General features: G+C 42.2%; 2 protein-coding genes across 15 annotated transcripts in view; both read right to left on the reverse strand.

Moving 5' to 3' along the window:
* The window catches only part of GRIPAP1 (GRIP1 associated protein 1), a 72,889-nt gene extending 64,850 nt beyond the window's left edge, over positions 1–8,039 (reverse strand). For 11 of the 12 annotated variants that reach the window (XR_015795649.1, XR_456114.4, XR_015795648.1 and 8 more), the window contains exons 1-6: positions 7,795–8,039; positions 5,131–5,197; positions 4,013–4,074; positions 3,098–3,124; positions 2,321–2,428; positions 938–1,094 (exon numbers count right to left, since the gene is read on the reverse strand). Coding sequence is in view for 1 of the 12 variants with exons in the window: in XM_007428697.3 (XP_007428759.1) it covers positions 938–1,094; positions 2,321–2,428; positions 3,098–3,124; positions 4,013–4,074; positions 5,131–5,197; positions 7,795–7,836 (463 nt within the window). In the remaining 11 variants the exon portion in view is untranslated. The remainder of the gene's footprint in view (positions 1–937; positions 1,095–2,320; positions 2,429–3,097; positions 3,125–4,012; positions 4,075–5,130; positions 5,198–7,794) is intronic. The other variant, XR_015795650.1, reaches the window with a different exon arrangement.
* Positions 8,040–10,572: 2,533 nt separating this feature from the next.
* The window catches only part of TFE3 (transcription factor binding to IGHM enhancer 3), a 32,288-nt gene continuing 27,523 nt past the window's right edge, over positions 10,573–15,337 (reverse strand). For all 3 annotated transcript variants that reach the window (XM_007428701.4, XM_007428702.4, XM_088137830.1), the window contains exons 8-10: positions 13,541–13,616; positions 12,761–12,908; positions 10,573–12,656 (exon numbers count right to left, since the gene is read on the reverse strand). In XM_007428701.4, the coding sequence (XP_007428763.1) occupies positions 12,348–12,656; positions 12,761–12,908; positions 13,541–13,616 (533 nt within the window). In that variant the 3' untranslated portion in view covers positions 10,573–12,347. The remainder of the gene's footprint in view (positions 12,657–12,760; positions 12,909–13,540; positions 13,617–15,337) is intronic.

A 15,337-nucleotide genomic window follows, 5' to 3' on the forward strand; every position in this document is an offset into this window, starting at 1 on the left:
CCACCCAATAACGGTCATATGATATTCTGCAGTTTTTCATCAAAGTTAGAAGTAAAATGGTATAATAACTAAGTTTCCCGGGAAAAAATTCCAGAAAGGAGGGAACTTTCTTCCCTTTGATGAAAACTTTGCATTGCTACTTTGAACCCCTGAAAAAAATATAGGAAAGAAAAGTGTGAGCCCCACGCCACAAAAATATTATCTGCTCTGGTTATAAGTCACACACCACTTGCTTTGCCAGCAATATTTTCCTAATGCTCACATGACTGATGAAGACTCACTGAATCTTCTCCACCATTGGTAAATGATTATGGGGGAAATACACTGCAATTTCCATTTTTTATGTTACTTCCTTTTTATGTTGTATCAGGAACTACTTGTTGGAAGCTGCTTCCCAGATTTCAGCAGCTCTCATAAAAAGAAATAAAAAGAAGCTGTTAGCAGATTGGCAATCAGCCCCAATTAGGACTCTTACAAGGACCTCTAGCCTGTTGTGTTTCCTGCTGCTCCTTGTCTTGTTCAGCACTGATCTTCCTTGAACTCACACCTCTACTGCCTCCTTCCATGACTTGGCTGTTGATCTTAACTTTGTCCCCTACCCTGTTCCAACATTTTCACATTCTGGCCTACGCTGGCACCCCAGAGGTTGGGGCCATAAAGCAGGCACTCCTTCAGAACAATTGCTAGGCTGAAGGAACAGATCTGCTTGCAGGTGGGGGACAAGATATATTCTCTATGGCAACCTTCCCCATCATGGATGTCCTTCAGCTGTGTGGGCTTCAAGGCCCAGAATTCTCAGCAATGGCCATATTTGGGGAAGGCTGCTCTATGGTGCTCCACCTTGTCAATCTTCCCCCTGAAGTCAGCCTGTCCAATTCCCTGGACTTTCCAGTCTTCAGTTTGAGCCCCCACAGTTGTAAGCAAGCAAGAATGGTACCTGCCATGTTCTTCTGCAGGGCAGAGTTCTCTGCCTGCAGCCTTAACAACTCTCCATCCACAGAGCTGGCTGGGAATGCCTCTTCGCTGGCTACTGCTGTCTTCCCTTCCCGAAGACTCTGATTCTCCTTCTCCAACTGCTCAATCTGGGAGCACAGCTATATTTGAGAGACCAAAGGACTGGATTTCAGCAAATAGCACATTTAACAAAAAGCACAGAGGATCCACCTGGGGGGAAATTGGTCTGCAGCTGAGCCCAGATCTTCATGGCAAGAAAAAGCACTTGTTACCCCAGCTCCCCAAAAGAAGCCGCAAGAGTGCGCTCTAAAGAATTGGCTATAAGGGATGCAGTCTATCTTCACTCTACAATGGCTTTGATTTTATACATCTAGGAGTAACCTAATCATCACAACAAATTCTCCCCCCGCTGATTCGCCTGCACTTTTCCAATCTCAATAAGCATGCAAAGAGCAGTTGCTAAGAAAAAGCCTCCCACTCAGAATGTTTCGTAATACTACACAAATGACTCAAATATCACACCGTGGAGTGAGAGTGGAGGTGGAAGGAGAAAGAAAAACTTTTGCAGCAACCGGACTTGCCAATCTGATAGGCAAACTAGGTGAATGACAAGGAAAAAATTATTCACGTGCATGAAGAAGTATGTTGGGGAGCTAAAGATTGGTATTCCTCCCACCCACACTTTGTATTTAGTATATCCTTTGGGTTAGCTGTGATAACAAAGAAAAGAAAAGGTTGGGAAATATAAGATTAACCATGGAGGGAAAGAACCTTTGAGACCTGAGCTGGAGATGCCAGATTAGAAGTACTAAATTACGTATGCAGTTAAATGTGTTGTGCAACACTTTAGATTCCGTGTGCAAAAGGTGTTTTGAAGGATACAGGAGAGCAAACTTAGCACCTGTCTGCAACACCGTAACAAAGTATTTTCCCAGAACTGACCCTGGGAAAGAGAGCAGCTGCTTTAAGGGGCTTGAGACAGGTGCTACATTTGCACACCTGTGCCCTCCTATATACTGTTTGAAAATTGAATCTGAAGCACTGCACAGTCCTAATTCATTCTCTTGTGACTTTGAATGCGGTTCCTGCACTTTTGACCAAAAAAAAAAAAAGGTAGGACTATATGTTTTGAAGAGCTGGATGTTTTCAAACTGAGGCTGGGTAGACATTTGTTAAGATACTTGACTTTGGATTTCTGCACTGGCCAGATGGTTGAATGCAATTGTCTAAATGATCCCTTCCAACTCTATGGTTCTAGAATTCTATCTCAGAATTCTGCACGGTTAATCAGAAGTGCTATTCTCTGTCACACAGCACCCTCTGGCATGACCCTGGTGGCACTGCAAAAGGAATACGAGTCCAGTACCTTGGAGAGCTCCTGCATGAGAGTACTATTTTGCAGCCTGAAGTCATCCTCTTGGCTATGTAGTTTTCCCTGAAGCATTTCATTTTCGCTAAGCAGTGCATCCACCTCCTAGGGAAGCAAAGTCAACAAAATTGCATGAAATCCCAAACACATAATCAATGCAAGGTTCACTTCCCTCCACTAGATGGCAGACTCAATCCTCAAGCAGATCAGGCCTCCTTTGCCAATCTCCCAACAATATTAAGAAATGTTCTCACTTGCTATCTTCCTGCCTTTTTTCCTACTACGATTCTAGATGGTCCATCTTATGGCAAGGGGCCCTTAGTTCGTGACTGAATGCTAGCAGTTCTGCAGTGGGTAGCAGAGAAACTGGTGGCAGGATGCATTCAAGAGGAGGAACAGGTAGAGATGATATGGAAATCATATTTTCTATTCTATCTAGACCATTATCAGCTGCTATCTCTCTTGTTTTTTCAGACCAACAGTTATACATGCATATGAAATGGCTCCTTTAAATTTGGGGGCTTCTGAATATCTGAATATTCTGAATAAAACGGGTCAGAAAAACTAGAGAACTAGGACTGCCTCCATTTGAGCTTAGATTACTGACATTCCCTCTGGGCAGGGAGGTTGGAATCACCTGGGAGAAGAAAAGGAAGACTTGCAGATAGGTGGGAAACAAAAAAATATTAGTAACAAGTGATGGCAGACAGAGAGTCTGGATCTGGGCAGGACAGAACGTGACACAGCAATTGACACTATAAACTGATACCTTACCTGAGCCTTTTTACTCTTATTCAGAGCCTGGGAAAGAAAGAAAAAGTTGTGGATGAAGTTGACAGATTTTGCTGAATTTGAGAAATTGACTTCTTTGATTAGGGAAAAGACATGATCTACATTTATTGATGACTGGAAGACTCTTATAGACTTTTTGCATAAAAACAAACAAAAAATGAACTTCTGATTTATAGTTTTAATGATTAGGTAGGATAGATTATAGAAAGAAGAGTAATATGATATAACTTTAGAGAGAAAGAGGTTAAAATACATTATAACTGTTGTAAAGAATATCGGAAGCCTCTTTTTTCTTTCTTTTCTATTTTTCTTCAACTTTATTTTTCTTGCACTTTTTGCTTTTTGCTTTCTTTTTCTATTTTTCCTTGCTTCATCTTATTTTTGTGTTTAATCTTCTTGTTTAAAAGTTTCAATAAGAATTATATATTAAAAAAGGAAAGAAAGAAAGTCGTTAACAAAGCACCAATAAAGTTTAGACAGAGGGTCAATGGTACCAAAATACTGATTTTTATGGTGCTTATTGCTTACTCTCATAGATCCCCTGAAGAATGACTACAAACTCCTGTAATTACAAATTTTGAAATTGTTGAAGTCTAAGACTACCCATTTTTAAAACCCAATTGTGTCCTTTCACCACTTAAAGTGCAGGCATTCTACAACATTTTTTTTGAAAGTCACAAAACTTGAAACTAAAAGGGAATAATAAGGTAGTTCTAGTGTCACAACTTTTTAACACTTGTTTATATAAATTATTAGTCAGTTTTATCCAGAGTAGAATGTAAAAATCAAGAAATATCCACTAATGGTTTTGTGATTCCTTGGTGATCTTCCCCCCAAAGAAAATTTACATTGTCTACTAATGTACACCTGCTATTTCATTAAATAATGTTACTTTACCTTCTGAGCCTTAGCAAATTCCTTGTCTAAATAGGTCACCCGTTGTCGAAGCCCATTTAATTCTAAACAATCAAGAGAAGAACAAATCAGAATTAGGAAAATATTTTAGAAAAAGAGTATCTGTCTTTTGTCATTCTGAACATGTAGGATATGGTATGAAATATGGTATGTGACCCTAAATTCCTGACCATTCTGATTTTTGAATGTGTACTTAAAAAGCATGTTTCTAGCCCTCAGCTCCATCAGTCTGCCAGACATAAAAGCATTTAATCAGCAGTGCATGCTTGCTTTGGCCTTGAGAGCACCAGAAACGAAAGACAGGCCACAGACTTAGAGAAGTGTTGCAGTAAGATACCCAATAGGACCATTCTGATTGCAAGTTGAGAAAGATTTTTTTTAAAACTTTCCAAATGATGCAGAGAACATAAGTCATATTAAAGATGAGAGAAGCAGCTACACAACAACAAAGGAAGAACAAAAAAATATCATGGCTAGAGAACAGCTAAATGAAATCCTATTTCCTCTCCACGCCTAGAGCCAGAAAAGCTGCAAGGAAGGGGCAAAAGAGGAGGTGAATATTTTACAGCCATTCTCCGAGTACAGGAATAGATATAAGTTTTGCAAATCCCTGAGAACTTTGTGCAATTTATTCTGCTTCTGCGCATCACAGAGAGGGATGTGGTGCTAAACAGGCACTGATGCCTTACCCTCAAACCGCAGCAAAGCTTCCTTGGCAATTGCCCGCTCATAAGATTTCATCATACACTGTCTGGGCACCTTCAAACATAACTTCACAATCACAGGGGTGAGAAAGCCAATTCTTTTAAATTCTATGGTCAGTACTACATTCTAGCTATTTCTTGTGCGGTTGCAAACCACGACATACGGTAACTTTTCATATACTTCAGAACTCACTCATTCTGCTGCTTTCTTTCTACTGAATTTCAGATTTTGCAAGAGCCATGCTAACAGCTAGACAACTGAACCAGCATAACCATATGCAAATGTAAGCATATATGAATACATGCAGGGATTCTGATGCTTTCATGATGGGCACAAAATGTAATAGCCCAGATCACAGAGTCACTAGGGGAGCAGACCTGAGGAGAGAGTCTTACCAGCTGAGTTTTTGCGGAGTTCATCAGAGAGTTGGTAATTCTGTGTTCGAAGTTCTAATAACTGGGCCTACCAAGAGAAACAAAAAAGGTAAAAAAAAAAAGGGGGGGGAACATCACCAGGACAAGCCATATAGATGACTAGGTGGGATTAAGGCCAGTTTGGTTCTTATGAGGCTTAAGACAGGAACCAGTATCTTCCTCACCAGAGATGGCTGCTCAGCTTCATGGCCATCAAGTGCTAGGTCACATATCCATTAATTTGGAAGTTGTGTCTAAGCCCTTGAGACTGCGAATGTCATTTACAGTACATCTTTTCACTGGCAGGGGGCAATCATCTGTTCTGCATGGCTTTGCCCTTGATTGCAGTAAAGATTCTAATCTATCTGAGCTGAATCTGGGAACTGCTGCCAAATCAAGTCAAGGACTTGAGCTAAACCATGAGCCATCAGGAGATTTGCTGCTGAATTTAGGTCAGGAAGCCCAGCAGTTCTCTTCAAACCTTGGGCTCTGAACATATATTGGTTGAGATACAGTGTGTATGAGACTTTTGTAAACTGTAGGCAACACTGCTACTAATTCTTAATTATTTCAAAAAATAAATTTGTATTATTCTTGACTGACAAAATGTGGTAAAGGTTAGTCTAGAGCTGCCATTGCTAAGGGGGGCTTTGAACCCAGCTATCCAAAATCCATCCAGTGAATCAGACTGGCTTTTAAGAGTTGGAGAAAGATGATGCAAAGCAAATGAAAAGGCTTCTATTGGCCCTTCAGTACTGTGATCTACAGAACTTATTCTTATAAATTCTGTAGGGGAATTTATTTCCCCCACTTATTCTTTAATACTAAAGGCCCTGGTTGCTATTGGGTTTTTCCCCCCCCTTCTAAGGCCTTGAAAACTACACCCCAAAAGAGTCTTCTGCCAAACCCATTGCAGCATCTTCCACTGTCAGTGCATGTTACTTCTAACTCTTGGCTGGCAACCACGTGGGTGAGTTGTTTCAGTGATTAAGACAGCTAATATCTCTGCTCTAACTCTGCACCCTCCTCAGACCACCTGATATTCTCAAGGTGTGCTGAACATGTGAAAAAAAAATCTCTGTATTAACTGGCCTTTTCCCTCTAGAAGGGTACTTGTACTTCGGCACCAAATGAAGAAAAAGTATTAACTGAGAGTTGTAAAGAACTCTGTAAATATCAGAACCTCAGCTAAGGTAGAAAGTTCATTTGAGCCAATAATGACAAAGCCCATAATTGACCAAGCTGCATATGGTACTGCAAACAAATGAACAGTGTGCACATACACTGAATATTATTATCCTGATAACAACATTGACCAACTCATTTGTAGAATTTTCCATTGGGCAAAAGATTAAATAAGGATCAGTGGCCTTTTATATTTTGGAAAGTTGTATCTGTGGTCTAAATATGAAGATCAGCAAGAAGAGAAATAAAAGACAGAGTGATGGAATATATGATATCTCCTTATTAAGTACAACACCTTGAACTGGAGAATGGGAACACTATTCACCTTCTTTCACACTACAACTGGAAAGGTCCAAAGGCAAGAGAAGTGAGTAAAAGACACGGCTTCACCTGCAGAAGTGAGCTGAAAGGGGTCCCCAGTGAAAATGAGCAATGCACAGCAATGCAACTCAGGATGGGTGTGTGTGTCAGTATGTATTTACTCTGTATACACAAAGCCAGACTTTCCCAATCTGGTGCACACCCAATACATTCAGCTGTTATCACTACTGGTTATGCTATGGGATTCGTAATCTGTAACATCAGGAAGTCACCAGGTTGGTTAAAGCTATCCTAGGATGATCAAATTCAAACAGCAGAGCTTCTTTAATGCTTTTGCAAAAGAAGGGATGCTGGTAAGCAAAGTCTGTAATGCGGGGGATGAGAAAAATTGCCTCTGGAAACATTCCTTCTCTTACATAAGCTGCCCAAAGAGACACCAGCCCCATCTTCCTCTGCCTCTAGGCCACCCTTGCACAGAGATGACTAGCCAGTTCTGCATCTGCCCGGGGGAGGGGGAGAGCACAAGTGAGGCGGCGCAATACCAGCCCAGGCTTCGTGCCAATCTCAGCGGGGAGGCGGCTCATTTCCAAGAATGTGATTTAACTACACCCACGGGACAAGAGCCACCTCCTCCATTAATTAATGCATTCCCAAGGCAGTCTTCCACAATCTGCGTCCTCCAGATGTGCCGAACTACAACTTCCAGAAGCTACGCCGTGGAGGGATCTTGGGAACTGTAGTCCAAACGCACCAGCTCGGGGCAGGTGGGCTGCAAGCGCTTTAAGCCAGCACCTGAAGGCTCGAAGCGCAACGGCGGGGAACGCGCGTAGAAAATACAGCGAAGCAGCTGCGGCGGGCTACCCGCTCGTTACTGAGTCCATGCTCCGCGGGAACCCCGATTTTGCCCCGGTCACCTGGGGAGCAGCCCGAAAAAAGACGCCCCCGGGTGCACCGCTCTTCGGGCATCGCGCCCCCTCCTCCGGCTTTTGCACCCCCGGCTCCTCGCTACGCTCTCCGCGGGAAAAGCTTCCCGGAATCGGAGCCCGCTGCTCTTCCCCACCCCCGTCCGCTCGCTGCGGGAATGCTCCGCAGGCCCCCGCCGGCATCCCTCGGTCTTCCGCTCCCGCCAGCCAGACGCACCTGCATGCGCTCGAACTCCTCTTCGGACAAGGCCTGCGCCATCTTCCCTCCCCCGCCTCCCCCCCGGCTCGGCTCCAGCTTGGTACGATCCAAAGGAGAGAGGAAGAAGGAACGGCAAGTCTGCCCCTGCCCGCTCGTGGAGGAGGATGACGAGGTGGCTTTAAGAAGGTATCATAGAGGGAACAGGAGAGAGGACGGATGTTTTCATTGGCGTTCTCTTTTTCTTGTCTGCACCGCAGGGAGGAACCGCGGAACCGGCGGACTGGAGCTCGGAGGCCGGAAGTGAAGAGGCATAGAGATGAGCCGGCACTGCTAAAAAAATCGTGATTCGCAACTGGAGCTTGAGAAGGTGGGGGGGAGTGGTATGAATAAGAGGAGAAAGTGTAGAACTGCAGCTCGGATGCTCCCATGGAAACAGAAGCCTAGAAAGGATGCCAGCGCTTTCCCGTGAGGGTCATAGAGATGCCGGAAGTGACTGGTTGAGATCATAGTAACGGGGGGCGACACCGCCCACTGTGTCATAGATGAAAGCGAAACGGCCGAGGTGGAGGAAGGCGGCGGCGGCGGCGGCTTCGGAAGTGATCGATAATAACTGAAAGACGCGCGCCCTCAACGCTCTTCTCCTTTCCGGGGTCACATCAACATTTGTTCTCTCCAGCATCCAATGCAAGATCGCCAGAGGCCAACGGAGTCTCGCGACCTTTCCTGCCTCCGCCGAGGAGCGTCTCCGGGAGCGGAAGCGCTTTGATTGGTAGAGGGCGCCTTACGACGTGTCGTACCGAGTTCGGCGGCCCCTCGCAGTCCTCCTGGGGATCGTGAGAACGGGACCGAAATCTTTTGCATGCAAAGCAGGTATTCAGGAGCTGCTCCCTATAACGGGAGTAATCAGGAATAATGGACACCGCGCAGGTGCATTTCTTACAGGAAAGAAAGCAGAAGGCTGCAAGCTTATACCGACTGAATTGCGATTAAGGCCCTTTCGTTCAATAGCATTGCTAGTTATGTGGAGGAATGTGCTGTAAGGGTATAATCCTAAACGCATTTACTTAGGGAAACTCAGACTTACTGTCATGCAATCATTCATAGGAAAGGCACTCTCTCCAAGAAGATTCCCAGGTCTTAACGTGAATATATTTGATTTATACAAGACACCTAAATCTGTTACAGCTGTTCATACATTGGACTAAACCAGATTTGCTTGTTTCACACAATATGAAAGTCACAGTATCACATGTGAAATAAATTCTAATTTGTCCAGAGACAATGACTTAAATCCAAGCTTTATCCATGTAGCAAGTCCCATTCTGCAGCTGTTCCTTCCCCCATGTAATTAGTAGTTTGAGGCCCACTCACTAAATCCTTTTAAATGGATTACGCAGGTTGAATTAAATCTACTGCTGTGCTTCTGTTAACTTTCCATCACCACCTTCTATTTTATGAACATAATCAGTTGGGACTTTGCTAACCTTCCAAGTTATAAATAACACTTGATGAGAACCAAAATCTGCAAATTATTCTATAACAAATTTATTTGCATTGAATGTCACAAGACGGTGTTAGACTCCAGCCTAACAAGTCTCTCTCTGAGAGGGCCACCACCATCTGAATTCATGCCCAGTATTAGGAAGTTAACATGATACTGAGGAATGGCTTCATATAGTTAAAATTTTGAATCAGGATTACTGCAAATAAGGCTGTCAGCCTCAGAAGCTATCTTATCCAGCTATTAGAACCCTCCCAAAATGTATGAAACATTGGCCACAAGTGCTATGCTCTCAGGCAGAGAACATCCCTAATTTCTAAAGTGGTACAAGAGATTCCAATCTTCAGTGTAACTTTTCAGACTGGGATTCGCCTGCCCCTTTGAAACTGTTGCTACTAGAAGCTAACTTTATTAGTCTCATCACTCATTGAGTGTGTGGCAAACCATGCACCCATTACAGTATTGTAGTCATAAACATGTATCTGTTTGTGAGAAATAACTTTGTATTATCTAAATACAAAGTTATTCCTTGTAAACAGATACATGTTTCATTTTGCCATATGTAGTGCTACAGGGTATTAAGCTTTCCTGCAATTTAACTGTTTCTTTTGTAAATAAAATCCTCAATTTCCTTGAAAGCCTGTTAGGTAGCCTATAATTCACAATTCTCTTAGTCTCATCCTGAGGTGCTAAAATCAAGATCCTATATGTCAGTAAATACAATCATGTCAACTATGAAGGATGCTTAATTTGTATAAGTTCTCTTGCACATATTCATGAACAAGTGGCACCTCAATGAGTGTATTCCTTACTTATCGGTGTTTGAAAGAAATAACACAGGCAGACTTCATAAATGACTAGAAATAGATGCATTCAGCACTCTAGAATCAGAAATGTGCATCTAATGCCACGTATATTATGGCTTAGTGACCCAATTTTACTAAGCCTTTAGTAAAAGCATGAATAAAATGCATCAGTTACAAAGATTACATCTGGGATTTGTTGTTTGACTTCAGAAGAGAAACTAAAACACTAGTGGTCAATTTGGAACCCCAGGGGCCAAATCACATTGTTATCAAAGTGTGGAATAACTCTGTTCTCAGCAATCCTTGGTGTAAAATAAGGTTCATGAATATGAGTTTTCACCAGCTTGAATTCAGATCCTTTTTTTTCAACATCAGAAATCTCTTAATCTTCTGGCCGCCAACCAGATGTGGCTTTTTAAAAAATGAATTGAAACACCTTGAATTTTGCAAAACACAATGATGAAAAAGGTGGCATAATTGGCTGTAGAAAATGATCATTGTTCATTTATTTGTTTAGAAGCCTCTAGTATTGGTAATTGGGAATGTTTAAACATACAATATAAAATGATAGAAAGTGGCATCTGGGTCATTAAGGATGTAGAATCCACAAAAGAGGAAAAATAGTGTCTCGCCTCAAATTTGCAATTCTCCCTTCTTTCATCCCCTGAACAGTCCAACTCAACTCATATTAAGAACTGCAACCACTTGCCCAACCTACTCTTCCCAAGATGCTCTGCCCTCAGCCCTCTTTCTTCTTGCTAACCAGGCATGCTGAAATAGCACTTAACAACATCTCACTTACACTGACCACCTAATCCCATATCCTTGTCTCCTGCTCAAGGAGGTCTCAGCTGAGAAACTGCCCAGATATGCATAATTCTCACTCTCAAATTGCTACCTACATCATTACATCCCCCTGTAGAATCCAACCTGAATCATTCTGTGCATATTCAGACCCCTTCCTCTTAGGAGGTTCCTCCCATATTTAGAGTTATCCTTCTTGCAAAATAGAAGTGCCAAGCTCCTTTTTAAATCTAGACATTCAATAATGCCAGATGTCTAAGAGTTTGTGTTCAGATAATCTTTTGGAACAGGGTCATCATATCTTCTTATGAGCATTCATATACATGGTAGTGATGAAGTTTCCAGTGAAGCCCAAATGATTGTCTTTGCAACAATTTTTCCCTATTCTTTTAAACAACCAGAAAACAGGTCATAGATCTGCTTTCAGTATTTTTAAAGTCTAACAAATCATTAAACAGTCCTATTTGCTGTGTTTCTACTAACATCAATTTGGTAAGCAAGAAAGTATTTAAAAAAAAACACTGATTATAGTTTCATTTATCTTACAAAAACAGGAAATGGCAATTAAATCCTACTGAGCAGCCATGACACTTCAATAGTCATATGTGCAATTACAAGGACATTATTTACTTTTTTTTTTGCCCTCCACCTTTCCCAGTGAAGTTCCAAGAGGCACTGTCTTGTCCCCCCTTCACATGGGCTAGCCATATTGTGAAGTAGAGTGCCAAGTAACTCAAATGTTAAGGTTTCACTAACTAGAAAGTGGCAGTTTAGTAAAACTTTGAAATAATGACAGGAAAAGGCTAAGATGTACAAATTAAAAAGTCCAATATCTATATAAAATAAAGCTCTCTTTTTTAAAAAAAGGTAGTGGCTCTCTGCTTTGCAAAAACACTATGAAAGAAGTCCACTTTCCTCCTCCCCTCCCTTCCCAATTCTGCTCAAATTATATACAGCAAAGATGCAAGAGTGTAAAGTAAAGGTTAGAGTGAAGGAATCAAGGTTTGTGATTACATGCTCTTTGCACAGCATTAAAGCAATACCCTATTGAAGTTTAGAACAGGTAAGGGAGATGCACAAATTTATCACACTGAGTTTCTGAGCCTTAATGGGTGCAGATAACATACAGTCCCACAATTAGTGACAAAATTCTGTTTCTACTGCTTCTAGGAAGGACGTTTGCTATTACATGGTTCGAGCCCACCTTCTGTAGGAAGAAAATTTAACCATGAGTTCCCTCCTTTTTGTTAAAGGGGTACCTTTAAAAATATAGAATATTATGAAAGGGGTGGTACTTCCAGAGGGACACAGCCTATAGCAACCGAAGAGAGGAGCCTCCAAGATTTGAAGCTGATGAGTGTAAGCAGCAAAGTCTGCATTGGGCCAGAACAAGACATGTAAAATGGCAAAGCCATTTCCAGCTCCTCCATCCCTACTGCCCCCAATGCCAAGGGCTGCCATCATGAATCATCTTCCATGCTGAAGCTGGAACGGCGACTGCTGCCCTTTGAGGCACCAGGAGAGACAGAGGAAAGGAGTGGGTCGGAGGCGCCCAGCGGGGACAGAGCAGTCCCATCGTCCATGAGAACATCTTGCAAGGCTCCCCCGTCAGATCCCAGTGCAAGACCCAGACCCAGCTCTTCAGCTGAAAAGGGCAGATCCAGGGACTCTGCAAATGGCGGAGCCAGGTCTCCTCCCAAGGACTGTGCCAGAAGCCCCTGGGTGGAAGTCAAAGGCAACCCGTGCATCTGGACCTGGAGTTCCAGCTCCTGCAGAAGAAGTCACAGACAGGCTCATGAGACTTGGCAGCAGGCCTGAGCTGCATTGCCCCCATCCCGTCCCGTCCCATCCCGTCCCTTCCCATCCCTCCTACCTGTACTCGTAGCTGCAGGCTGCGGTTAGCTTGCTCTAATTTGCGTTGTCTCAGCTCCATCTCCTTGGAGCGCTGCTGTTCTTTCTGCAATTTGCGGATGTAATCCACTGAGGCCTTCAGGATAGTTCCTTTATTCCAGCGCATTTCCCTAAACGCGGGGGGAGGCAACAGGGAACAGGAATTAAGTCTCTTTAGATCTTACTCCATTTGACTCTGTAAAGATAATTTCTTTCAGCTGGGCCCTACAAAAGTGTTGGACTACTACAACTCCCAGTATTTCCAGTTGGCATGGGCAAAAGATAGCATTCAGTCCTGGAAAAAACTTTAGTTTATACCAGCAGTGGGAATGTGTATGACTGAACCAGCACATGCATACAGGATTCTCAGGGAAGTGGAACGATAGCGACTTTCTATATACACTGCACACCACACCATTTTATTTTGTTCATGTATTCAATATACCTCCAACTATCGAAGTCTCCACAAGCTAATTTCTACACTGTACTGAGTCACAGTTAGTTTAGAGGGTTGTTGAATAAACTACAGCTCCCTATGATTAGCACTGTACTGTGTCATAAATCAGCATAAAAGTCACTATGGTTGAATTCATACCAAAATCAAACCACCTTTTAAAAATTGTATATAAAGATGCATACGTATCACTCAGGGAGGCTCAGTGTAGTACACAATCAAGCCTATATAAGCTTTTGTCCCTTTTTGCAGACAATTGTTATCTCATTTTTGATTAAGTGGTTACATTCATCAACCTGTCAGACTTACGGGTCATTAGATTTGGGGATGAGGGTCCCCAGTTCTTTGATTCGGTCATTTATATTAAACCGCCGCCGTCGTTCAACTGCAAAAAGAGAGAGTTTCGTAAGAGGCTCTGTGGAGAGATGGAGGACTCCTGCTTTTGCTACAACTATTAATAATAAAAGCGAATCATGTCTCTAGTATTTTTCCAGCAAGCAAAGCAGTTTGCTATTATACTGTAGCATCCCATTGAACCTCTCAACAGTCCTTAGATAAGTTCCCCATTATGCTAAGCTACCTTCAAAGACAGGTATATGTTGTGATTCCACACAAGGATATTATTATTCTTGGGCACAAAATTCAACTTCCAGATTCTTTAAAGGCAAAGGTTCCCAGCCTCATGGTTCTAAAAAATATACTTTGAAATATGCAGGCAAAATGTCAGAAATCTCATCCCACGTGAATCTGCCTTAAGATCTTCTGAGGCTGTTCTTCAGGTACCTCCGTTATTCAAATAATGCCATTGAAAAACAGAAAAGGGGTTCTTAGCAATGGTACCTCCTTAAAGAGACTCAGGTATACTACAATCTTTTTCAAAAGCAAGCAAAATATTTAATTTATTCAGGCATTTTAACATTGTGACTTTTTAAATTGGGGTTTAACTCTTTTATTGTTGTAGTAACATTAAATTACAATTAATTTTGATCTGGCCCAAAATCACTAATAGGATAATGGCAGGCATACAAACATTGCAAATTATTTCAGTGGCTGGAAAATAGGGATCTCTGTAGTTCTTAATTTCCCCATAGTTAACTGGGTACTGAATTATGTACAAGATAAGCTACCCAGTACAGGTTACTATTACTATACTTGCTTGGCATAGACACTCAGTTTTCAGAATGCTGGTTTTGTTAATACATCACACCCTGCAACAGCATTGCATCTGACACAGGCAGGGCATGATAGTTTCATAGCTGGTGCCTTAGGTTAGTTTTTTTTAGAAATAACAATCATGTTGATATTTGACTGTCTCAATCCGGACTTTTCAGAAACATGCATATATTATGAGTACTTTCAGCTCTTTTCCATTTCTATTAATAGAAATCAATTCAGGAATGTGCCATATTCTAACAAAACCAATCAGACCCTTCCTGCATTTGTGCACAGAATCCTTCCTGTGTTTGCATACAATCTCGGGTTGGCACAGAACCTAAAACACAGCTGAACAACGGGGCCCCAGGGCCTAGCACAGAAAAATTTATGATGAAATGCAGCACTGGGTGGGAGGAGAGGAAAGAAATGAATATGTCAACCAATCTTCCCCTCCCCCCCGCCAATAAATGATAGGCCAACACAAGGCATCTTCTGCAAGCTGGCTCAGTTGCTTATTCTACCTCAGGCCTCATCACATCTTATATGATGTGTATTTGACTTTTAATGGATTATTTATTTAACTATTTATGGAGGGGGGGTTAATTGTTGATGAGGTTTCTGATTTTAATTCTGAGCCGCCCAGAGTCACCCATTGGGGGGAGATGGGCAGCATACAAATTTAATAATAAATAAATAAAATATGTCTGTCAACCATATCATTTTACTGTCTCCCACTTCTAGACTCCAGTGGGTCAAAAACAACCTTTCCTCAATCCACGCCCCTCACAAGCCCACCTAGTAGAGTATCCCTAACCTCCAAGTCAACGTATGCTGAATTTAACAGCAACTTTCAAGTGAAGGCACTTGACCTTTGCTTTCAACAATAACAGATCTTGGATTATCTGCATTTTTCAGCTTAAAGCCTTCACTATTACTAAGGATCCCATGGGA

This window comes from Python bivittatus, unplaced genomic scaffold (genome assembly GCF_059951505.1).
Source record: "Python bivittatus isolate LINGU-HERP-01145 unplaced genomic scaffold, Pbiv_v1 ctg000220_np1212, whole genome shotgun sequence".
Lineage (NCBI taxonomy): Eukaryota > Metazoa > Chordata > Lepidosauria > Squamata > Pythonidae > Python > Python bivittatus.